The sequence below is a fragment of the Eretmochelys imbricata genome, chromosome 3 (assembly GCF_965152235.1).
Source record: "Eretmochelys imbricata isolate rEreImb1 chromosome 3, rEreImb1.hap1, whole genome shotgun sequence".
NCBI classification, from domain to species: domain Eukaryota; kingdom Metazoa; phylum Chordata; order Testudines; family Cheloniidae; genus Eretmochelys; species Eretmochelys imbricata.
The window spans coordinates 148,726,927-148,751,442 of NC_135574.1; the positions used below are offsets into that span (position 1 = coordinate 148,726,927).

The 24,516-nt window shown below is 56.3% G+C and overlaps 1 protein-coding gene across 4 annotated transcripts in view; it reads left to right on the forward strand.

Moving 5' to 3' along the window:
* Nucleotides 1-24,121, forward strand: part of SLC29A1 (solute carrier family 29 member 1 (Augustine blood group)) — a 34,417-nt gene extending 10,296 nt beyond the window's left edge. The window contains exons 1-14 of one of the 4 annotated variants that reach the window (XM_077813584.1): nucleotides 4,334-4,638; nucleotides 5,645-5,724; nucleotides 10,947-11,031; nucleotides 13,600-13,681; nucleotides 13,810-14,000; nucleotides 14,273-14,412; nucleotides 14,762-14,896; nucleotides 15,345-15,442; nucleotides 15,725-15,821; nucleotides 16,107-16,198; nucleotides 16,345-16,453; nucleotides 16,914-16,999; nucleotides 20,838-21,037; nucleotides 22,903-24,121. In XM_077813584.1, the coding sequence (XP_077669710.1) occupies nucleotides 11,003-11,031; nucleotides 13,600-13,681; nucleotides 13,810-14,000; nucleotides 14,273-14,412; nucleotides 14,762-14,896; nucleotides 15,345-15,442; nucleotides 15,725-15,821; nucleotides 16,107-16,198; nucleotides 16,345-16,453; nucleotides 16,914-16,999; nucleotides 20,838-21,037; nucleotides 22,903-23,014 (1,371 nt within the window). In that variant the 5' untranslated portion in view covers nucleotides 4,334-4,638; nucleotides 5,645-5,724; nucleotides 10,947-11,002 and the 3' untranslated portion in view covers nucleotides 23,015-24,121. Of the gene's footprint in view, nucleotides 1-4,332; nucleotides 4,639-5,644; nucleotides 5,725-9,895; nucleotides 10,325-10,946; nucleotides 11,032-13,599; nucleotides 13,682-13,809; nucleotides 14,001-14,272; nucleotides 14,413-14,761; nucleotides 14,897-15,344; nucleotides 15,443-15,724; nucleotides 15,822-16,106; nucleotides 16,199-16,344; nucleotides 16,454-16,913; nucleotides 17,000-20,837; nucleotides 21,038-22,902 lie in introns of those variants that run through there. The other 3 variants (XM_077813585.1, XM_077813586.1, XM_077813587.1) reach the window with 3 other exon arrangements.
* The last annotated feature ends 395 nt before the right edge of the window (nucleotides 24,122-24,516 follow it).

Here is a 24,516-nt window from a genome sequence, read left to right on the forward strand (position 1 = left end):
TCTGAATGCTCTCTTAAGAGCCACAGAATGGCAGCTGCTAGCCCAAGACCAGCTCAGGGCAGCTCTTAGCAGCTTAACCCCCTGTGGGGGGGAATGCAATTCCCAGCCTACAGCCAGCTCAGCACAGCTGTTCCCGGCTGTTCCAACACCACCGGGCTGCTCCTGGCACTGTGTAGTTCCACCTGGAGACGGTGGTCAGGGAGGAGTGGGCCCAGCAAACATGGCCACTCTAACGGAGAGGGAACAAAAACATAAACACAGCCACCTTTGGAGGAGTATGTCTCAGTGATGGGCAAGTGATTCCTGTAGCTATGAAAGGAGCCAGAGAAATGTGACTTATTCGCAAGGGAGGGGGAAGATCCCTTGCCAGGGTGTGTTTGGCTCTGAGAGCTCCCAGGCACTTCCCCTGGGGGGAATATCGGCACCTTTAACATTGGGGGCCCACCCTTCTGAAATCCCCAGAGCAATCACTGTCCCCTGAGCTGCAGTACCGGCCACAGAAACACAGAGGAGATGGGCCATCTGAGGAAAGCTAGCATTAGCTGTTGTCATGTTGGAACCAGCCACCCTTGCCCTTTGAAAACAAACAAGGCCCAGGCTGCTCTGAGCGTCAGCAGAGGCTGGGGCCTAACCCACTGACTAGTAGCTGTGCAGAACAGGCCCAGTACCCAAGGAGCAGGAGGTTATAATCTCCCCAGGAACCCTCTCGGTTGCTCTGCCAATTCATGCTAGCTTCTCATCTGCCCCTAGTTTCTTTCTTTCTCTTATTTGACTCCGTCCTGACTCTAGACCCTGGTGCCAAGAGTGAAGCAACAAGGTTGGAATCCACCCCCCTCATTCCCACTCCCTTCCAGCACCCCCAGGGACCTCCTGCCTCCTATGCACACTGCCCCACAAAGGGAACTTTGCTCCTCTCTCCTGTTGCTGCACAGACTGGTGAACTGGGGGATAGTGAGCAACTGCAGGACTCTTTGCAGAGGGATGTGAAAATGGGGGTTTCAATGCTAGTTTCAAACACACAGGCCGCAAAGAGTTAGGCTCTGGGGCAGGGATTGGTGGGGAGAGCAAGGACTGTGTGTGCGCTCAGGTATCCTTGGGACCTGGGGAAAAAGGGAGAAGATCTGTGAAGGGGTGAAGATCAGGGTGCATTAGGGAAGCAGGAATCAGTGTGGGATCCCCCACTGCCACCACTATGCTGGATGAAGGCTTTCCCAGCACTACCACTGAACAAGAGCTTTTCCAACTACCCCATTCAGCACTTACAGTAGAACCTCCGAGTTACCAACGCTTGGGGTGGAGTTTGTTTGTAACTCTGAACAAAATGTTCTGGCTGTTCTTTCAAATGTGTACAACTGAACACTGACTTCATACAGCTTTGAAACTTTACCATGCAGAAGAAAAATGCTGCTTTTAGCGGTCTTAATTTAAATGAAACAAGCACAGCTTCCTTGCCTTGTCAAGGAATTCTTTTCTTAACTTTCCCTTTATTTTTTTAGTAGTTTATGTTGAATGTAGTACTGTGCTGTACAGTATTTGTGTGTGTGTGGGGGCGGGGAGGGGGGGTTGGTCACTGCTGCTGCCTGATCCAAATAAGGTGCGTGGCTGACCGGTCAGTTCATAACTCTGATGTTTGCAACTCTGAGGTTCTGCTGTACCACCTTTCCCTTTCCCAACGATGGCCGGTATCAGAAGACAGCCCTGTCTGCAGCACCTCAGGTGGCAAGCCATGGTATGACGTGTGGCCTGCCCTTAGTGTCCCTCTCTCCGGTAACTCCGGAGCCCAGTGCAGGCTCTCTTGCTACAATAATGCCCTTCCTTGGGGTGAGTTTATTACCAAAAGTCCCAAACCATAGTCCATTTATCACCCCAGTGCAAGCTGTCCTGAAAATCACACATCCTCTTGGCCATGGGCATAATACATACCACATTCTGGCATCACCCGCCACACCCAGACTCTGTCACTCCTCCTGTCCCTCTGCTGGGACAGCCAGCCCAGACCAGACCTTCCTCCTGGCGTGCAACCCCTGTTCTTCCCAGCAGGAACTCCCCAGCCTCTCTGCTCGCAGCATCCTTGCCAGGGAAGCATCCCTCACTCTCCCCAGCCCTCTCACAGTTCCTCTGGTACCAGCTTTCAAGCCCTGGAGGTGGCAATGGGTAGGCCCCTCCTTTGCTCCTCTGCCTTCCACCCTCCTTTGTCCCCATCTCCAGCTAGAGCCAACAGGCAGCTCCCGCTGCTGCTGCTTCTCCTCCTGCCTCCAGTTCTGGCTCTTTGGCTGGGGGATGTCAGCCAGCAACCTTCTCTTGCTGCTCTCCCACCTTCAGCCCTCTCCCAGGTTCCAAACATACAGACTCTGGTAGTGCTAACTTGCCTCTTTCCTTGTTCCTCTAGTCAGTGCTGCCAGGCAGCCCTGAGTCACCAGATATTTCTCTTGGGGGGGGTCCTCTTCCGGATCTTTGGTAGCACCCAGTGCCGCCCCACCCTTTGAATTGGAGTGAGCTGATGAGGCTCAGGATGCACTGGTTCTGCTCTGCCCTAAAGGGGCAGTGTCAGCCTGTGACAGCTCAGCAGGAGGAGGTTGGTTAGGACTCTGGAGAATGCCAAGTAAGGCCTGGGACTGACTGCTGCCTACCATGGTGCTGGCTTGGAAGTGGCACCATGGGACACGGGGCTAAACACTGAAGCATTGGGTACAATTTTGGATGCTGGGTGGGCACTGGATATTTAATAGACCAATATTAACTCTATGGCAGAGCCTCCTTCTGTAAACCCTCAATGACCTGGCTTGCATCTCCTAGGATACTTCAGTGGCATCTGCTTCTCTGAGCAAGGCCAACCTCCTTCCCTCCCTTCCTGGGTATTTTACAGTCAGCTGCTCTTGGCTCTTCCTTGTTATTGCTGTGGTAACCACTTTTAATTTCTCCGAAGCCTGCTTTGACCTACCAGGGTCCTAGTTCTGGTGAACTTAGGATTTGGGTAGGAATGGGTCTTTGTGACACAGAGGCCAATTGGTACCATTGGGCAAAGGGCTCACTGTTCCTTACAAACAACTCCTGTCTCAGACCTGACAAACTCACTCCACCTCATACACCATTTTCTGGGTGTTTATCCATGAAGGGTAGCATATGATGTCTTTACTGAGTGCTTGTAACTTATTAATACTTATTATAACCATTGTGTGTATGGGTAATGTTTAAGGAATAATGTAACTATATTGAAAGCTGTACCTTATGGTCTTGGAGTAAAAATGAGTCCACAGGGCACAGGGAAGCATTAAGTCATCTTGGTGATGGCCCATTCAAGTGGAAGCGAACATTTCTTCCCCCCCGGCTAACTGATTATGTTACATATTGCTCAATTTTCTACAATTGCAGCAACTGAGAACAGTGAATAGAAAACCATCAAAGACAAACTATAAACATTGAAACCACTTGGAGGTAAAAGGAAGGATACAACAGATGGGGTCACCCTGTCTGTGAATGAAAACAAAATTCTAATTCATTCTATCACAGCATGGAGAATGATCCTCTGCATCCCTTCACCGAGAAGACGTCTTGTTGAGCGAGCGTGTTTCATAAAAGATTGGATCCTGGTTCGTCTGAAGTCAGCCAACTTTGCAACAGACTGAACTTTAGGGGAAAACCTACTGTACTAGTTAGGAAGGCTGGTGGTATCAGGGAGATAATGCCTAGCTACCACAGGCAAGCTCTCTTGCTCTGGAGGCAGCAGGTGCCAAGTTCTGGGTACCCTGAGAACCATCACAGTAAGTTCTAGGGGAGAAAACTGGCCCTGGCAGCAAATCAGTTCAAATGTGTATAGATCTTTCCTTCAGCAGGCTAGCAGTTTGCACACCCCAGCCCTTAGACTCCCTGACTGAGTCTGGGGCAGAGCAGAGACAGCCTGTGTGTGGCTAACTCTGTGGAGATAGATAGCCAGAGTTCTGCTCTGGCCCTGGGGCACAGGTCCCTCCCTCCAACCTGTCTGTATCCGTACTGCGTTACACTCAAGTGGGAATGCACACAGATTTACTGCCTGTATAGAAACAGTGCCCACCCCCACCCCCTGTTCACTGGCTTCACCTCTGTTAAACACTCTCCTTCACATACACACAGTGTTTCTCCGGTTGCTCCAGTGCAGCCACTGTTTGGGTGGAGCGTGGCAGCCTTTTATCAGTGCACAGTGACATGGCACAATTTTTTAAGCCATGAAGCAAGGCAGGAATTCAGTATCTGTTTGAAACGGCAAGGAGAGTGAGGGTGGCTGAATGGACTTGCTCAAGTTGAGATGAGGCCAGGGCACAGGACGTAACACCCTGCATCACCAGAAGTGCTTGGGAATCTCTAGTGGGCATAAGTAACCAGGATCCCTGTGTGACATCTCATCGGGGAGACAGGCCCTGTCCCACGTGCTTGGTATCCACACTGAGAGTAGCTTATCTCCACTCCTCTGACATAGCAGGTTGTCAGGGGAGAGTTCTTTGTGTTTTCTCAGAAAGAGGCCCGGGTCAGTTCTTGTATCTGCTTTTCCCCTCCCACATCCAGAGTGCTGGCCTCAGCTTGTGGGACTGCTCAGATACCAGCCGCAGGGCAGCCTGAAGGGTCTGGAGCGACCTGACTGAAGGAGACCCACCTGCCCTCTTGGTAAATCTCTCTTTGTTGTCCACTGGGGCAAGGGGGATCCTCACCCCAAACCAGCCAGTTGTTCCCAGCTGCAGGATTTAAGGGTCTGCAGCTGGGTTTAGACAACAGGTCGGTTTCCATTCTGTCACATGTTGCGGAAGCAGGGGGGTTGGGAGATTGCTGCAGCTGAAGGGAGCCAGGAGCATGGGGGCTGAGTCCTCCTCCTGTTGTGAGAACACAGCATTGTTTGCGCTGTTATTTAAGCGGCTGTGTTTGTGGGAGTTTCTCTAATGATCTACTTTATATGCTAGTCTCTTAAGAACTGTTCCAAAATATGCGTAATTCTGGGGGAGCTGGGAGCATGCCCAGGGCACAGAGAGCATGAAGGAGCTATCGAGAGCACCTGGCTGGTAGGATGGGGGCATTTGGTAAGGGGTAGTAGGCAGGGATCCTAGAAGTTCAATCTGCAGGGAAACTTTACCCCAAACTCAATGGGCCAGCTCTCTCTCTTTTTCACGGAAAACTCTTTAGTCTGATGTAAACACCCAGAGTCTGATTGTGCTGTCAGTTACAGCAGGGTACATGTGAAGTCACTCCAGGCAGTAGTACTGGCTTTACACTGTACAACTCTGATCAGACTCCGAGCCTGAGGGCCACTTCTAGCAGAACTGTGTGGAATGGTCGGGAAGCAGGTGGGAGTGAATGATCTGGGAAAGCTGTGTGACTGGCACGGATCTGGCATTGGATGGGGGGGTTTGAAAGGAGTTGTCTTATGCACTAAGCGGGGAGTGTGTGGTGGGAGAAGTAACTAACAGGTGGGTGTAAGATAAAGCAGCTCTTCAGTTTACTTTGTGCCCACCTATTAGCTGCTGCAACCAACCGAGCCCCTCAGCATGTGTGTTACACTCTTTCTCCACACTCACCTGGTGCCAGATCAGGGTCAGTAGCACAACTTTACTCCAGGCACCCACTTGCAGCTGTTTGTGATCGTTTACACCCCATCGGTAACTAACCACTGTTATTGCAGCCCTGGATTCTCCCTGGAAGGTCTGTTTCTCCTCTCATGCCAGTGTAACTCAGGAGGGATTCCAGTGAGGTCCAGGCTGGGTGAGTCAAACTGGGTCAGAATGCCTGGGGAGCTGGCTATATTTGGCTCCTCAAGTAGCGTGGAGTGTGCTGACCGGGTACGTTAGCTCAGGTCCCGCACAGTGTCAGGAGCTGTGCTCATTAGCTTTGGAAGTGGCTGGTACAGTGGTCTGTAGCCTGTAACTCAAGGCATATCCCAGCCCTGAAACACTGCTGTGCCACTCCCCCCAGACTTCTGGGCAGCTGTGATAAGAAGGAGCCGGGTGCTAGGAAAGATAAAACACCTTGGTTTTATATTTCCCCAGGGAGTTCCCACGGGCTGCAGAGTTCCCACCTGAGGCTCTGCAGATGAGGTGGCTGAGAGGGGCTGGGCTCGGGTCACCCTTTCACTCCCAGAGTGCTGGGATTATGACTCCTCTTCAGGGCTGGCTGATTTCACACTCCCTGCCAAAGAAATGGGGGAGTGAAAATGGAGCAGGACAGGACAGAGTCATGGCTGTGGACAATGCTAGGAGCTGATGCAGGGTCCCTGACTTGGAGGAAGGGGGTGAGTTCTGGAATGAGAGTCTTAGGGCTGTCAGCAGCTTTGCCGGGATGAGAGAGCAGGCATTACTGCCCCCGTTAGAGACACCCGAGCAGGATGGGGGAGCCTGATGTCCAACTGCCTCTGAAGAGCTTAGTCTCTCTCTCTCTCTCTCTCTCTCTCTCAGTGGCCCCAGCATACAGAGCCCTGTAAAAATGGAGCAGAGACTCTAGGCACTGGCCCTTCAGAGACTGCCATGATCCCGCTGCCTCTTCCCAAGGAGGGGCAGAGCCTCCGGTTTGGAAGCCTGTGGGAAGTGGCTGTGGGGTTCCCAGGTTTCTGGCTCAGGCGAGCAGTGAAAGAGGATGTCTGAAAACAGGACCCAGGAAGGAAGAGAGAGGATGACTGGAAACTGTGGCTGTTTCCTCATCAGCTCTTTGATGGTGACTGTTGAATCAAAGGGTTTGTCATCATTCTGGGAACAGTATGAGACACACCGTCTCCTGGATGCACACGTGCACAAATACAGCTCTCTGTGCACACAGCCTCTGCCTGGGGTGTAGAAATACAAGAGGCTAACTGTAAAAACCTGCGTTTACCAGGGACCTGACCCTCACCAGGCCAGACAGCTCCAAATTAGTGGGTCCACAGCCTCATTAGTCATAGAGTTGAAGGCCAAACTGGGACCACCAGTTCATAATAGTCTGACCTCCTGTATATCTCAGACCAACAGCACCTCCCAGCACCCGCACACGAAACCCAACGACCGCAATGAGACCAAAGTATTACAGCCCTCAGGAGACTAGACTGTCATGTGCCACAGGCAGAGGATAGGAGGGACCAAGTTCCCCTGCAATGACAGGGAAATGATTAAGTGTGATATACCCAGATAATCCTGCAAGTGACCCACATGCTGCAGAAGAAGGCAAAAAAAACCCAAACCCCAAGGGTTTCCCCGAATCTGACCTGGGGGGGAAATTCCTTCCTAATATGGCGATCGGTTAGACCACGAGCATGTGGGGCAAGTAGCTGAGAGAGAGTGCTTGGTGCCATCTCAGAGCTCCAACCCTCCCCGTGCAATGAACCATCTCTGGCCATGGCCATCCCTGATGCTTCAGAGGAAGGAGATTTTAAAAAAAAAAAAAAAAAAACCTCCCAGAATATGTTGGCAGAGAGGGGGGAATCCCTTCCCGACCCCTGCAGGGTGGCCGGCTGGAACCCTGAAACAAGACCTTTTAGGAACATAAGGCAAACTGGAAGGGAGCCCCAAGGCTGCTGAGTCCTGACCTTTCGATCACAAGCAACCCCATCATACAATCGCACGCATACATTTGTCCAGCTCACTCTTAAAACTAGATCATGGTTTGCCCCTACAACTCCTATTGGGAGGTCCAGATCCTCATCTGTCTGAGGGTTAGAAACCTTCTAATTACCATCCTAAAGGTGTCCGTAGTCAGTTGATGCCCATATGTTGTTGTGCCCAATTGCCCTTTAGTTTAAATAGCAGCCAGGTTAGGGTCCATATGGGAGCCAGGTGGGAGTGTGAAATCTGAGATATACTATAGTGCAGCATCAGTGAGATTTTTGCGTTCAATATACAATTGCCAAATATACACTCTATCCATATCAAAAGCATCCATGGGCACTCCCCTAAGGACAGCGTGAACTCAGATGGGAGTTCCTTCAAGTCAGCCGCTGCACTGGGACATCTGGAAAGACTTTTGACTCTCTGAAGAATATCTATAGATAAGGGCAGGAAAGGCATCTGGACCTGTCCTGTCCTGATCGTTTTATGGGAACAATGTCCTTGACAGCCATTTTTGGCGCATACCAGGGGTGAAAGTACTGACCATGGAAAGCTCATGGCATCCCATGTGGCCTGAAGCCCTGAAAGGGCCAGGCAGTTTGTCAGAGGTAGCCCTGTAACAGATTCACAAGAGGGAGCAGCAGCCTGGCTTATTACAAGGGCTCCCACGTCCCTCCCCTGCAGGGAGATTTCATTTCTAAGCTCTGCAGAACTGTCACGAAGCTGTTATGCCATGACCTTGAAAAAAGTATTTCCTCTCCCTGATGTGCGGAAGATTTCATGATCCATGAAGGCTCATGTATCCTCTGAGAGGAAGAGTGTAGACCCAGCAGCTGTCTCGCAGGCTTTCTTAGCCCAGCTGAGCTGGGCATTATCGCAGGATTGCTAGTGAAGGCTGGGCTGCATACGCTGGTTGGTTGTAGGGCACTGTTATTGGGTTGCCCAAGGCGGCACAGGCTGGGTCACTCACACTGATTTGCTTGTGTTGAGCTGGCTGCATTACAGGTATTTGGGAGTAATGAGTGCTGGTCTGTGTGTGCTTGCAATAAGCCAGCACTCTGGAAAGAAATGGAGGCACTTAGCAAAATGAGAGCATGGGGTTAAGCAGCTATGGCACCTTCCTTTAGGAAGCCCGCTCACCCTTCCCAGAGTGACATGGGCTCACAGTCAGTAGGGAAACAGGAGTGAGTGGCCCCCTCGGGGCAGAGAGAGGGGCCTGGGAGAGGAGTGTGTGGGGACCCACCAGCTCAGAGCAGCAGAACTAAACCAGGTGTGACAGGGCCCTGTGACAGATGGGCTTTCAGAGGCTGCTGCAAGCTGGCCCACTGCAGCTGCACTGCTGGCAGGGAGAGCCATCCCCACGCCGGCAAACTCCCCAGCTCCTGGGCCTTGCTGCCCTGCTCCATCGTTCCTCTGGGATCCTGAAGCTGGCAGCCTGTAGTACTGCTCACACGCTATCCCCTCCGCGAAATCCTCCATTTCCTCACTTCCCTTCCCTTGGCTCTGTGTGATGTGACCTGACGCCAGCTGACACCAACTCATCTGCTCCAACGCAGCCCCCATGACCAGGAGGGGCTTGGCACTCACTCCCGTGGGAGGCAAAACACAGTTCCACTGCCTTCAGACACGCCTTCCTGATCAATGGGCATGGGGGGCTGCCAGAGCCTCCGTTGGCTCTGTCATCCCCAGCTGTGTGCATGGGCTCGGCCTCTCCATCAGCCCTTCTATGATGCAGGTGTGGTGGGGGAGCAGGGGTGTATCTCACAGTCAGGGTGTTTATCAGGCGGCATATTGGGATCCAGGTTCTGGTCAGCCCCACTGGAACTCTCCCAACAGGAGGGATCCAGTTGCCCTGGGCCCTTGTGCAGTGGCAGGATGAATCTGGCTAGGGAGCAGGATGTGCAGCAGGAACGCTTGCAGCTTTCTGCACGCTGACCTACGGGCAACTGGATGTCACGCTTCACAGTGTCAGCTGGCTGGGGAGAGGGTTGCACACCTGGCCAGGTGCATGATGAGGATTTTTTTTAAACGTTCCTTGTGCCATTAAGTACTGGGACCAGCAGCCAGTGCAGCAGGGGACGTAAGGGGGCATCAGATTAGATGGGCCCATTGATCTGATCCAGCTCAGCAAGGACAGAGGATGCTGGGCATATGGGCCCACTAGTCTCTTCTGGTGCAGCACCTTCCACCTTCATAGTGGTCTTCCCAAATTCCTTCCCGCACTCACGTGTCCCCTGAGCTGAACTCCTTGCCTTGAATAGGCTTTCTCCCACCAGATGCAGTGGCTTTCCCGTTTGCTCTCTGTTATTTCTGGGCTCCCTTAGGCTGATGCTGGAGCCTTGAGGAGCAGTCCCAGCTGTGGCTGGGCGCTGGCTCTCTGGGAGGCAGCTCCTGGGGGGTAGCCATGGTAGGGGGAAGTGGGTGAGATGTACTAGGTAACTATGCCGTGCCCCATAAGCGACAAAAGGGATCACACTTCTGCCCTGTCCAGGGGGTCATGTGATCTGCAGAGGGGAGTGAGCTAGACGGGGACCCCAGAGTATGCCCACTGCGTGTGAAGAGGAAGTGCCCAATGTAGTAACAGTTGAAACTGGCAAGGGCCAGGCTAGGGCTGCTGCCGATGATGGGGCAGCAAATCCTGCAGTCTCTAAGGGAGGAGGAGATTGGCCTACGCTCAGACCCTCCAGCTGGCCCTTGATCCATCCTCAGGGCTGAAGAGCCGTTGGTGTATAGGGATAAAGCAGGGCCGGGTCTCTGCAGAAAGCAGACATGGCTGGAGCAGGTGCCTAAAGGTTCGTTGTCACCTGGTACCAAAGAGGGGTTGGGAGGGGCCTCAGCCCTTGTGGAGGGTTTGCTCCAGTGTACATGGCAGAGAAAAGGAGGTGGGAGATATGCACCAGCTTAAAGGAACCTAGAGCATGCCAGAGCCAGGCATTCCCCTTGTCTGGAGATGGGGTATTTGTCACTGCTGGACTGGCGACTCCACATAGCCTAGAATGGAGGAGCCAGGCCTCCTGGGTGGGACCTGCTGGGTATGTAACTGAAGGGGAACAGATATGCCTGGCTGATGCAGAGGGGACTGAGGAGCTGAGAAAAATGCCAGCTCAACTCACCCAGGGGAGAAAGGGGCAGTGTCAGGGCAGGGCTTCCCTGCAGGAGGAAGGGGCTTCAGGCCTCTGACCCCACTGCCCTGCATCCCAGCCTGTCCTGAGCAAGTCGTTTCGAAGAGCTCCAAGCAGCAGCTCTGCAAAGGGGAGGCAGATCTGTGCGGGTACTGTTCCCTTTCAGAGTGTTGCTGATCCCAGCCCTTTGGGAGCTCACCCAGGATGCCCCCAGCACTAAAACCAGCCCTGCGCCCCTTGCTCCCGGGATTCCACCTCCCCACTAAGCTCTCTGTTTGGTTTGGATTTGCAGGACGCCAGCAGCACAGTGAGAGTGTTACCAAACCTCGCTGACCGCCACCAGGCACCATGATGACGAGCAGCGGTCCCTCAGACAGGTATGGCCAGGCCTTAGTATGCGTGCACACACGTCCCCTGGAAACATCGCCTTCCGCGCTGGTCCCCTGACCAGCCCCTCCTGACAGAACCACAGCTGCAGCAATGTTTCCGGGACCCCCTCCCTGCAGCCTGGGAGGCTCACCAAGTGACAGGACTGCCATAAGAGCCCAAGGGCCCTGGGATGAGCCCACAGGGGCCATGATCTTGACAAATCCAGTGTCCCTGAAACTTGGAGGTGGGGTGGTGGGGAGCTATTGCTGTCCCCAAACCCAGAAACCCTACTCCCCTGCCTTCTGCCGTGGCCCTGGAGCAGAGGGCTGGGGGAGCAGCAGCCAGTGCTGTGCTATATGTAATTCTAGGTGGAGCCCAGTCTGTAGCTCATGACGTGACTAAAGCAACAGGATCGGGTCTGTGGCGCTCTCCTCCCTTGGCAGCTCTCCTCTTGTCAGTTTTCCCATAACTCACGGGCTGCAAACATTCCGCACTGTGAGGAGAAGACAAATACTAAGAGACTTGGCCCCCTCCCACATCTGCCAGCTGCCAGCACATATCTGGCCGCCATGGGCCTGTGAGCAGCCAACACCCTCGCTTGCTCCCTCCCTCTTTCATAACAGCTTGGAAATCCCCTTTGGGTCACAGGGCAGCTGAACCCTTGCACTCTTACTTAATGTCAGTGGGAGGCAGGGCTGCTCCCAGCACTTGCAGGGGCTCCACACAACCTGTCCTGGGCCAAGCAAACACCCTTCTCCCCACTGCCCCTTCCGCAGAGAGCTGCCCCTCTCCTACAAGTGGGATCCATTCTCCTGCCTTAGCATCAATGCCATATGGAGTGTCAGATATAGCTCCCCCCCGGTTACACCTTGTTGGGGGCACCCAGTCTCTTCTCTTTGGGAAGGCATACACAGCGGGTAAGGAAGTGGGAGCCCCTGGTGTTCGCAGCTAACAACCCCCCTGGCCTTATTTCTCCGAACTCCAACATATCCAACTTCCCATTAGGGGATTCTGGGTCCAACAGGCGGGTGCTGTACTAAGCAGCACTATGATTAGAGCTGCCACTAAGGGGCAGTCAGGACTCCGCGTGCCCATTCGACTGCATTAAGGCCTAGGTGGACAAAAGCAGCTATAGGCTTTGAGTGTCCCATGTTGGACATGTAGGGCCTGATTCTCAGAGGGGCTGAGCACTCGCTGGTCCAGGTGAAGCCAGTGGGAGCTGCGGGGTGTTCAGCACCTCTGTAAAAACAGGCACAATGGCACAGTGCCCCACTGAATGGAGAACCCTCTGACAAAGACTTGGGTGTCCTGGCAGCTAATCAGCTGACCATGAGCTCTCGGTGCTACACTGTGGTCAAAAGGGCTAAAGTGATCCTGGGCTGTATAAACAGGGGAATCGCAAGTAGGAGTGGAGAGGTTATTTTACGGTTGTATTTGGCACTGGGATGACTGCTGCTGGCACACTCTGTGTCCATTTCTGGTGTCCACAGATGGTTCAAGAAGGAGGTTGATAAATTGGGGAGAGGTTCAGAGAAGAACCACAAGAATGATTTAAAAAGTTAGAAAACAGGCCTTATAGTGGTAGACTCAAGGTGCTCAATCTATTTAGCTTAACAAAAAGAAGGTTCGGGGTCACTTGATTCCAGTCTATAAGTATCTATATGGGGAACAAATAGTTGTTAGTCAGCTCTTCATTCTAGCAGAGAAAGGTACAGCACGATCCGATGGCTGGAAGTCAAAGCAAGGCAAATTCAGACTGGAAATAAGACCGAGTTTTACCAGGGAGGGTAATTAACCACTGGAACAATTTACCAAGGATCATGGTGGATTCTCCAACAATGGCAGTGTTTAAACCAAGGCTGGATGTTTTTCTAAAGGATATGCTCTGGGAATTATTCTGGGGCCATTCTCCGGCCCGTATTATACGGGGCGTCAGGCTAGATGGTCACAATGGTCCTTCTGTCCTGAGAATCTCTGAATCTGGGAACTGGCCGGTGACATTAGTGCTTGTAAGAGTGCTGCAGAATTCAGCAGGGGTGCCCCAAAGGCTAGTGTCTGTCTGTGTTGTGTTGTGTGAGGGAGCTTGAGCAGCACCAGCCTGCACTGTCCTGAGGAATGTAATTAATGTCTGCTTAAGGGAGCCTAGGGTTGGAACAGCCAGGGGCTGCAGGTCAGGAGTGATAGGGATGGGAAGAGCTGTGTGTGGGGAGCCCAGGGCTGGGATAGCCAGGGGCTGCAGGTCAGGGGTGCGGGGCACTGGCAGAGCTGTGTGTGGGGAGCCCAGGGCTGGGATAGCAGGGGGGCTGCAGGTCAGGGGTGAGGGGCATTGGCAGAGCTGTGGGAGTGGCTGGTAGCCCAGGCCCCTGCCTTCTCCAAGAAAATCTCTCCTCTGCCCTCCCTTTATGAACACTGAACCTGAGCTAATCCATGATTCAGTGCCTCCTTCCCCTCTCCCCTCTTCTGGGCCAGGGATGGTCAGGAGATGGGGGCAATATCCACACATCCTCCTACCGCCTGACCTGTCCCAGCAGCAGCCTGCTCAGAGACCCCTCTGACTCTGCCCATCTCTCGCATAGGTATAAAGCTGTCTGGCTGATATTCTTCACACTCGGCCTGGGGACGCTGCTGCCATGGAATTTCTTCATGACAGCCACCAGGGTAAGGAGTGTGTGGTGCGTGTGGTCCACGCTCGTGTTGGTCTGGGAGCTGGTATGCGCCAGGAGGGACGTGCGTGTGGCATGGGTGTGTCGGAGGCAAGCGCGTTCATTTCGCTCTCTCCCTTTCAGTATTTCACCAACCGCCTTGGGGAACCCCAGAACATTTCCTCCCTGGAGCCCCTCGCTGGGCTGAACAGCACGGACAAGGGCCAGGAGCCTCCCCCCACCCACCTGCAGGCCAGGTTCAACAATTTCATGACGCTCTGTGCCATGCTACCCCTGCTCATCTTCACCTGCCTCAACTCCTTCCTCCACCAGAGGTAAGTCTGGGCCCCTGCCCTGGCCCGGTTCCTCATCTCCATCCCCTCTGGCCAAGCAGAGAACTCAGCCTCCCTCCGGGTCCCCTCCATCCTCCCAGAGCCCAGCTGGACCAATCCCCACTCGACACCGGCACGAGACCCACCAAACGCCTGGCTTTTGTGACCCAATTCCCCTTTAAGGCAGGCCTGCCAAGGTGGGTGCCTCTCGCAGCCCCCCATGGCCCTGTTGGCGGGGGCTCTTCTCACTGTGGAGCTCTCTTGCCGCCCTGCAGGGTCCCCCAGAAAGTCCGTATCCTGGGCAGCCTGGTTGCCATCCTGCTGGTCTTCATGATGACAGCTGCCTTGGTAAAGATCCCCCTGGAGCCCCTCCCCTTCTTCGTCATCACCATGGTCAAGATCATCCTCATCAATTGTGAGTAGGGGGCCTTGGGCAATCCTTGATGCTACTGGGGTCGGGGAAGCTGGCCCCAGAGGGGTGGAAAGAGGCACTGGCCCTATTCAACCGCTCCCTTCGCTGTTACCCCAGGCAGTGCCAACCCACTCTGCTGCTACAGGGTCTCGCATCTGGGTCTGATCTCCTGGCACTGAAATGCATGGCTACTCCTCCCCCAGCAGGAGGCGCCATAGGGAGCTGGGCAGGGGCACTGACCGCGATGTAGTGCAGATCCCCTGTTTGTCTCACAGCAACGGTGGGAGAAGGGCACTGTTATGTGTCACCCCTATTTGCCGATCCTCATTATTACCTGTCTTTGTCCTTGCAGCCTTTGGTGCCATCCTCCAGGGCAGCCTCTTTGGATTGGCAGGGCTGCTGCCTGTCAGCTACACAGCCCCTATCATGAGCGGGCAGGGCATGGCAGGGACCTTCGCAGCTCTGGCCATGATCTGCGCTATCGCCAGTGAGTAACTCCCATGAAGCCCTGTCTACAGCCCTCCAGCCGCCCACCTTTCAGTGGGATCTGCTGCAAAACACAGCCTGTGCCCAGGAGCTGCAGGAGGGCCTGATCGGTGCAGAGGGTGTGCAGATTGCCCGTCCCCTCGACACCCCCCCTACACACACACAGTTCAGAGCCAGCTGCCAGGGCACCTCTAGGAAAGGGCACACTTGGGGGTCACTCTGGGAGGGGCACTAAAATCCAATTATTGGGTAGGTGATCACTGCAGGGGGCAGCTTGGGGGGTCTCCACAGGCTTCTGCGAACATCCTGTCCTAGGAGAGGGGTGTCCTTCTGGCAGAGCTGGCGCGGAGGGGAGAGGCAGGGCATGTCTCTTCCCCTATTGTTGCCTTCCCCAGCAACCCCCTCTGCCCTTCCCTCACCTCCGGCCTCTCTCCTCTCCGTGCTCCCAGGCGGCTCATTGCTGGAAGACAGCGCATTCGGCTACTTCATCACAGCCTGCGTGGTGATCCTGCTGGCCATCGGCTCCTACATCCTGCTGCCCCGCCTGGTAAGGACTTGCCCTTCTCAGGGAGGCGAAGGGTGTGGACCTACCCCGGCAGGGGACCACCCATCCGGCAGAGGAGAATGGGGGTGCTGTGCTCTAGAGGAGCCGTAGTGCAAGGGGAAGCCAGCCTCATTCCCATGCCTGCAGGCTTCCCCCGTGACACTCCAGTCCTGGCCGCAGACAGCCCCCATCCCTGGGGGCAGAGAGTTTCTCCTCCCGCCCCACTCCCCCCCACACCCCCACCCCCCTTCCCACACACAAACTTTCTGGGTGGTCTCTCTGCAGGACTTCTTCCGTTACCACCTGATGAAGGACAAGACCAAGTATCAGGTCCATGAGGGGCATGCTGAGCTGGAGACTAGAATCGACCTGATCAAGAAAGGTGGGGCATGCCGGGGGAGTAGCCTGAACCAGGGGAGAGGGGAATATTGACAGGTAGGCTGGAGGGAGAGCTGGGGACTGGAGCTGGACCTGGGGAGGCTTCTAGTTCTGGGGAAGCCTGCAGCCCCTCTGCATGTGGCCCACCCCAGAATCCCAGGGGATGGGGAAGGCGCAGGCATGATCAGTGCTGATTCTGGGACTGGGCTCAAGCGTGGAGCTACTGGCTGCACCTGGGGTCACCCACCACCTTAGGGCCTCCCCTCACCCTTCCTGTCTCTTCCTACAGGCGAGCCCAATGGGGTGGAACAGAGGTACCCGAACAACACAGCCCCTCAAGTTTCCAGCCAGAAGCCCTCCGTCTTCAGCATCTTTAAGAAGGTATGTGAGTCGGTGATACCCCCAACCCCTCATGCCTGGATTATGGGTCCCTGGGCCACGTCTCTCACCCGGAGTGGGAGACCCCCAGAGCTGGTCTGTCCCTAAATATTTGGGTAACGGGTCCTGGCTCTGTTTTCGCCCCTCAGATCTGGGTCATGGCTCTGTCTGTCTGCTTTGTCTTTACTGTCACCATTGGGGTCTTCCCGGCAGTCACCGCCGAGGTGAAGTCCACGATCGCAGGAAGCAGCAAGTGGGGTGAGTGACAGCAGGCTTCCCTTCGTTCATTGCTAGGGAGACTAGGGACAGGGCGGGCTAGAAGGGAGTGGCCCCCAGGGGCAGAGCTGGAAGAAAGTGGGGCTCAGGTGGGGAAGGAGCTACAGGGGAGAGGCCCCAGTGACATCTGATGGCAACCTGAGAGCTGGATAGGCCTGCTGTGTCCTTTGACAGACTGGGCGCCAGGTTTCTCTCCTAGGCTTGGGCAGGATCTATGGGCAACGGTGTGGGCTGGGCCCAGACCCTGTCCTGGCTGCTGAGCTGCAGGGAGAGGTGTGTTGGAGGGAGAGGGAGGGTGCGAGCCTGTACCCCTGGGAGGGTCTGTGTTGTTGGGTAGGGCCTGATCCCCCTGTCCCCTTGCACGGTGGGGGGCACCTCATGCAGAAGACAGGACACCCCACCCCTTCCTATCACCTGTCACTGACCCTTCCTCTCTCTCCAGAGATGTACTTCATCCCTGTCTCCTGTTTCCTGATGTTTAATATCTTCGACTGGCTGGGACGGAGCCTCACAGCTGTCTGCTTGTGGGTAAGTGTGGGGCGGAGGGGGCACGGGCCTGGCAGCTGGGCCCTGACCCTTTAGGAGCACAGTCAGCCAATCAGAGTTCACCTCTCAGGGCTGCCCTGTGTCCTGACAGCCCAGCTGCCCATGCAGGACACAAGGAAGTGGGTGCTGGCAAGTTAGCACAAGGGGCTCTGCATTGAATTCTGATCCTGGCTCTGGGAGCTGAGCAAGGACTGTTGGGTTAGAGCAGGGTGCTGGGAGTCAGGACTCCTAGTTTCTGTCCCTGGCTCTGATTGCCTCATTGCATGCCCGTGTGTGAGTCATTTCCCTGCGCCCTACCTCAATTTCTCCACCTGTACAGTAGGTGACCCTCAGCTGCTGACCCCTACCTCCCAGTGGGCTGGGGCTCAAGTACAATTTTGTGTACATGCTAGGAAAGGGCAAGGGGTGACTATCATGGAGCTGTAGGGAGCCCGTCCCCCTGGAATCCTGTCCTGCCTCTTTTGGCTGGAGAAGCTAAAGGCACTGTGAATTCGGGGTGTTTTCCCAGCTGAGTCTGACACGTTTGCTTAAGGGTCTATAATTAACTCCCCAGGAAGTGGATGTAACAGGCACTCCAGAGAGAACTAGCAAGCAAGGGGATGGTGCCCTGAGGGACACCAGCAGCTGCGGGCAGCAAAGTACAGCAGAGAGAGAAGTGGTGAGCCCAGAGAAAAGCAAGATGCAGGATGCCAAGGGCATAGAAGGGACCCATAGGTGGTACTGGCAGGAAGCCATCAGCTGCCTTGTGAAGAGTGCAGAGGGCAGCAGCTACTTGGGAGAAAGGAGCCCAGGGAGCAACAACAGATGGGCTGCTCTGGGAATGTGTGTGACAGGGAAGGAGGTGTGGGGATGGCAGCTGGCAAATATCTCTAGTTGCTGGACATGGGATGCTAGCTGGGGCTCTAAGTTACTACAGAGAATTTTTTCCCAAGTGTCTGGCTGGTGGGTCCCACCTGCATGCTCAGGGTCTAACTAAATCATCATCATTTGGGGTCGGGAAGGAATTTTCCCCCAGGTCAGATTGACAGAGACCATAGCGGGGTTTCTCCTTTCTCTGCAGCATGGGGCCTGGGTCACTTGTGGGTTTGATCTAGAGTCAATGGTGGGTTCTCTTTAACTTGAAATCTTTAAATGAGGATGTCAGTAACTCAGCCAGCAGTTAGGGGTCTGTCACAGGAGTGGGTGGGTGAGGTTCTGTGGTTGGCGACGTGCAGGAGGTCAGACTGGATGATCACAATGGTCCTTTCTGGCCTTAAAGTCTATGAGTCTGGGAGCTAGGGCTGAGGGAAGAGCAGCTCACCGCTGGGGACAGGATGGCGCTGAGAAAACTCCGGCTGGGAAGGAGGGCGTGGGCCCAAGTGAAGTCAGAGAGATGGGTAGGCTGGAGGTCCTGGAAGGGAGCTGGTGTTGGGGAGGTCCAAGAGGGGATGTGGCGAATGGGCGTGGGGGCGGGATCCTGTGAAGTTCCGGTTAGACATTCCCATGGTGCTGTTTTCCCGGCAGTGTGGCTTGGAGGCAATCATCTTCTCAATTGCAGCCTCCTTGTAAACAAACCCAGGCTGCAGCTACACAAACAGCTGGTCAGGGCGGAGGAGGAGCAGCAGGGGGCTGCACTGCTCGCAGGCAGTCTAGGGCTGGGCTCACAAAGGGCACCAAATGGGCTACAGTCCCCTCCATGGCAGCAGTGCCCAATGCTGCCCCTTCCCTGGCCCCCCTCTGTCTCTTTCTCTTGCCCCCTCAGGCCTGCCCCATATGGTGCCATTGACGCTCTGGAGTTCTATGGTGTTTGCTGTGGGGTCTGGTCCTGTCCCAATAACAGGGCTCGGAGGCCTTTCGTGTGGGCCTCCGAGACTGTGTCGGCTGGTCTGAGCCCTGTACCCACTCTGCCCTGGAATTGCCACCTGCCATCCTCCAGGCACGGCCAGCAGCAGGGAACTGAGAATGCAGGAGCGAGGCTAAACACCGCCCCCTGTAGCTAGCGTTCAGGGTGCTACCATGTCCAGGGAATGGGAGGTGTTTTGGAAACCGATCTGCATGAGTATGTGTCATGGGCCCTGTACAGTTAACAGGGCTGCTGGGGGACTCTTTCTCTCTCACATTCCAGGTGGCCTAGAGTGGGTCAGGTTGTGGGTCCAGAGTTTTGCTCTGCAGTTACTATCCCTTGCGCCTGCTGCTGTGGGTGGGGAGGGGGCTGGGGTGTCTCTGGCTCTTCCTACCTCTTCCGCGCCCCATACAACACTTCCCCCATTACTGTTCAGGATGTTTGTTTGAATAAACTCTTGACAGCATGAGACAACGGGGAGCCTGTCCGGTCTGAGGCAGCCGGCCTGGCCGAGCTAGGACCCCCTGCTGCCAGGAGCTGCCTCTCCAAAACTCCCTCCCAGCAGTGGGGTCACGTTGTCTGGCTGCCCTCGCCCTTGGCCCTGAGCTGCCTCGCCAGGCCACATCCCTGCTGGCAGGAGGACCCAGCTGGAGATGGTTCCAAAACAGCTTTATGGAAATGGGGATGTGACTGCCTGTGGTTTGGCCTGGCTGATCTGCCGGAGGCCCTCCTTTCCCGGGGCGGGGCCACTCAGTCAACAGGATGCTGGTTTTGGCTGTACCCACAAACACTGGGACTGGCCCGCCCCTATCCCGCAGCAAACTCTTTGGGCTTGGCTGGCACAGCGGTGGGGCAGTCGTGAGCACAATGTGCCCTGCAGGGTCTCAAGCTGAGGGGACAACAAAGGCTCATGTCAGATGTAGGCAGCCAATCCTGGCTCCAGGACGGTAGCATCCATTCATGGTGGCCCCATTGCAACCGCTCTGGAGAGGCCCAGGTGGAACTGAGAGGAGAGGCTGGGATGTCCCAGTGGCGTCGGGTCCAGGGGGCACGTTTTCACACCCAGGTGGAGAAAGACCAAGATGGGGGCTTCCACTCTGCGCACTCGGCTCTAAGCAAAGCTGGACCTGCCGAAGGGAAGGGACCGAACAGGGCAGGTTCCAGCCGGAACCAAAGTGCTCCCTGGGGAGGGCTCACACCTGCAGACACAGCAGGCAGGAGAAGGGAGACTGACCAGAAACTTGCCAAGCCAGGGCCAAGGGTCAGAGAGCGTGGGGCAGGGGAGCTCAGGGAGCTGGTGAAAGCCGGCCAGGAATACGGGCATTTCCCATGAACGGCCGTCCCCTCGGGAGAGGGCGGGGGACTGCGTGTGTGCAGGGCTTTCACAGCTGCCATCAGCCTGTTGTTTTCCATCCGTTCGTTACTGGCTCTGCAGAACCCTGGCTCAGCATTCTGGCTCCTGCTGCCACCCAGCGCTCCAGCAGCACGAGTCAGCGGGCTGGAAAAGCCCCAGCCCAGTCCCAGGGAATGGACCTGAAGGGGTTGCAGGAGCCAGGGACTGCGTCCCAGGGACCTGCCTGCTGACCCCGCTATTCTCCCTGGGGCCTAAGCCAGCAGCTGCAGTGCAGGAGCTCAGTAAGTCCAGTCCTCCCCAGCCACATTCGCATCAGATGGGGGCGCAGGATGTGCAAAGGGCACTGCAGGGCAGAGAGAGGGAGCCTGCGTCCCTCAGCAGCACCCCCTTCAGGTGGGTAGGCACAGCACTGAGCTGCCTCGGTTAGAAGGGGGGGCCTAGAGTTGAGTGGGACAATGGGAAGCTCCTTCAGCAGCCTCCTTCCTATGCCTTACCTGTATGGATCCCCCTCTACCCTCACCTCTTGCCGTCAGATGCACCTTAGTGCCCTGCAGGGTGCCATGGGGAGATGCCCCTCACCTGCCCAGTTCCCCAGTGTCCTGTGGCACACTACCCACTCATAGATCTGTGTCTCTCTCTCCCAGCCTGGGAAAGACAGCCGGCTCCTGCCCATCATGGTGGCTGCCCGTATGGTCTTCATCCCCCTCTTCATGCTATGCAACGTGCAGCCCCGCAGCCACATGCCCGTTTTCTTCCACCACGACGCCTGGTACATCAGCTTCATCATCCTCTTCTCCATCTCCAACGGCTACCTGGCCAGCCTCTGCATGTGCTTCGGGCCCAAGTGAGTGTGACCTGTGGCTGGGGGAGGGGAGCCAAGCAACCTCTTACCACACACCAGCCCATGCTGCTGCACTGGGCACTGGCTGACGGCAATTTTGCCCCAGGGACCCAGCCTGGGGGTTCCCCTATCTAACGGGTGCTTTTCCAGTTGCCTTGGTGCAGTGGGTTAGGATCACTCTCCCCATGTTACAGAGGGAGAAACGGGTGGTGGGGGGAGGATTTGCCCCGGGCCACCCAGGTGTCCTGGCTCCCAGTCCTGTGCTTCAGCCACGAGTCTTCTCCTTCCTCCCCAGCCAGGAGCTGAGCTCAGACTTGTGCCTCCTAAGAGAGGAGTGAAAGCGACAGGGGCCAGGGCCGATAGCTGGGGGGGGGACCTGCCCCCAGAGCTAGGCAGCCAAAGGCGACTGGCCCTGCAGAGCGTTCGGCCAGGGACACAGCCTCGGCCCCAGCGCAGGGAGCTGGGGTCGACCGGGCCCTGCAGTCTGTCAAGGCGAGGGGTATGCTGGCACCGGGAGCTGCAGGATGGCGCTGTGCCTGACACTTAGCAGCCGTGGTCTTTTTACGAGCCCATAACTCAGAGCTGGGCGCTCCTCCCAGGGGGACGTGGGGATGGGGTTACTGCTGCAGAGAAGCCCCGCCGGGAAACAGTCAGCACCCTCCCTGCCCTTTGCTGCGACTGCCTCCTCGGCCCCCTTCCCTTCCAGAAGCAGGTGCCCTTCCGGCCCCCCTTTCCCTCTCCCCGTCACCAGCGTGAGTGATTATCAAGTGGCAGCCATGCCAGCGCTTCTCCCTGCTGCTGGCCGGCCTGGTTCCTAACCCCACCCCCTGCTCCACATACAGTGCCAGCTCGACCCCTGGCTCAGCTTCAGTCCCGTGTGGCTGTGCGTGACACCCCGCCCCAGCCCCTGCATTCCTCCCACAGCCTGAAAAGAGCAGGTTTCTGGTTTGGGCACCACCCTTAGTGCAGACTTGTGCTCTGCCTGCCATGTTCCAGCACAGTCAGCAGAGGCAGCACGAGAGCACCACCGACGGGCGTGTCGGGCCTACACACACTCCGCCAGTGTTTTTCCAGTGCATAACAGCCGGGCAGTTCAATGAACTTGCTCACCAAGTGCATTCGCAGTGGCGTGAAGGGAACCTCCTGCCCTCCAACATGGGGGGCCCTTTGCAGGCTGCTCCCCCTCACATGCCATCCTGTCCCCTCCTTCCCTACAGTGTCAGTACCACAATCCTGGGGGCCCTTGGAAACTGGACTAAACTGTTCTCTGTCAGGCACTTGAGGCTTCTTTCTGGCGGTAGAACAATTGGTCTCTAAAGCGGCCCTGGCCACAGGGCAGGGAGAAGACCTTGTGTGTGCCCCAGGATCCCCCCAGTCCCTTGCTCTGACCCACAAGCAGGGGTTGAAGCACAGATCTGGGAGTCAGGAGACCTGGGTTCTCAGCCCGACTCTGCCACAAGGGGTGGGGTGTCCAGCAGAAATATTTTAACTGCTCTGTGCCACACAGATGGGGAGACCAGAGCTGGAAGAGCAGGAGGGGCGGGGCAGGAGCAAGGGCGCCGGCTGCGAGCGAGGGTGGGGGCAGCCCCCCTGCTCTAGTTCCCACATGTTCTGCTGAAGTGTGCATTGAGAAGCCCCTTTAGGTCCCTCCCAACCCTTCTGTTTGGGGTGGTGCAGGATTATTCCCCAAAGACAACTCCTAGTTCATTCCAGGTTCTCGTTCCCTTTCCCTTCAGCCCTGAGAATGGAGTGGGAGATGTTGGGGAGCTGCAGGGCACTGATTCCTACAGGAGGGCTTAGGACAGGAGTCACCAAGGGTTGGGGCTGGTGCACAGTGCTGCTGGGTTGACGCTTCTCTCCTCCTCCAGAAAGGTGCTCGCCCATGAAGCCGAGACAGCTGGAGCCATCATGGCCTTTTTCCTCTCACTGGGCCTGGCGCTGGGAGCCGTGTTCTCCTTCCTCTTCCGGACGGTGATCTAGCGGGGCGGCAGCATGGACACTGAGGCCATGCTTGGTTCAGCTTCTCATCCCCCAGCCAGCACATAGAGGCTACGGTGCCGTGGGGAACGTCTCCTGTGTACTGCTATGAACTCTCACTGCTTTAACAGACCTTATGCCCTCTGACCTGGGGAGCAACCTCCACCTGCCCTGAGGATGGCTTGGGGCTCCCATTGCTGGACCACTTTGCCCTACCCCCAGCTTGTGTGATGGCTCTAGGACCTGTGTGCCCACCATACTGTGTGTGACCCCTGGATCCCTTGCACACACAGATCTCCCCCTGCCCCGTGTCGGGTGACTTCCTCCCCACACACAGATGCCAGGATCCTGCCTCAAATTCATATCACACCCGCCAAGTCTGGGGTCCTTAGCTCAAAAGAAAAGAGAGTGCCTGGGGCACTGCCCCCCTTGGGGGCTGCTTGTGACTGGCTTTCCCCATCCCGCCCTCCTCTCAAGGGGTCCCTGGAGCGTTCACCCTTGTCCAGTGTCTCTCCCCCTCCCCTAGCAAGGGAAACGCCCCATGCCTGGCTGAGTGAAAGGGAGTCCTGCAGACTGCACTCCCTCCCGCTCCGCCCTATATACGTGTGTGCCCCCCCATCTCTATGGCTGCTGAGCCTCTCAGACATTCATGGCTTTATTCCTCCCCCTCCCCCCTGGGAGCTAGGGAAGGGTCATGACCCCATACTCCAGATGGGGAACTGGGGCAGGGCTGCAGATAGAGCCCAGGTGTCTTGAGTGCCAGTCAGATGCCTTAATTACTGCACTGCCTTCCTCTCCTCCTGCCCTGGCCTTTCCCCTGCTCCTGCCCTCCCTCCAGGTGACACTGACCCCAGCTGCTTGCACTGCCCCAGACTTTGATCTTCCCCAGCAGGAGGCACTGGCGGAGTGGAGCAGGGATGCTGGCTGGGGGCGGGGCACAGAGAGTGAGAAGACCAGTGCAGGACAGCACTGCCACGAGCCACCCCATGCTCCGTGAGGCCTTGCCGGGCTGGGTGCCCCTTGGCGCGAGTGGGGGCCCGGCCCGTTTGTCTCTGTAAATGTAGCTGTACAGTTGCCTTTTTCTATACAAAGAGTGAACATGTCTCCTCATATGTCTGCCACTGACTCCCACGCCGCCACTGGGGGAGGGGAGCACGAGCACCATGCAGGCCTCAGCTACCCGCGTCGGCCCCAGCAGAGCCAGGCCCCCAGGGCTGAAGGGACCGGTGTGGAGACATCTTGGTGTCTCTCTCCTCAGCCCCTGCTCAGCTCACTCCCACTCTGGCTTCCCATTTCAGGGGGGGGCTCCACGGACAGTGAGGGGGCAGGGGGTCCCAACCATAACCCCAGCGCATGGAGACATGGCCAGTGCTTTGAGTGCTAGGAGCAGGCTGGGGGTCCAGGGCAGTACGGGCAGGCTGTGGGAGCAGAGGTCTGGGCTGGCACCAGCAGGCTGGGGGTGCTGGGGTCTCATGCTCTGAGAGGTGGTGGGGGGTGGGGCTGCG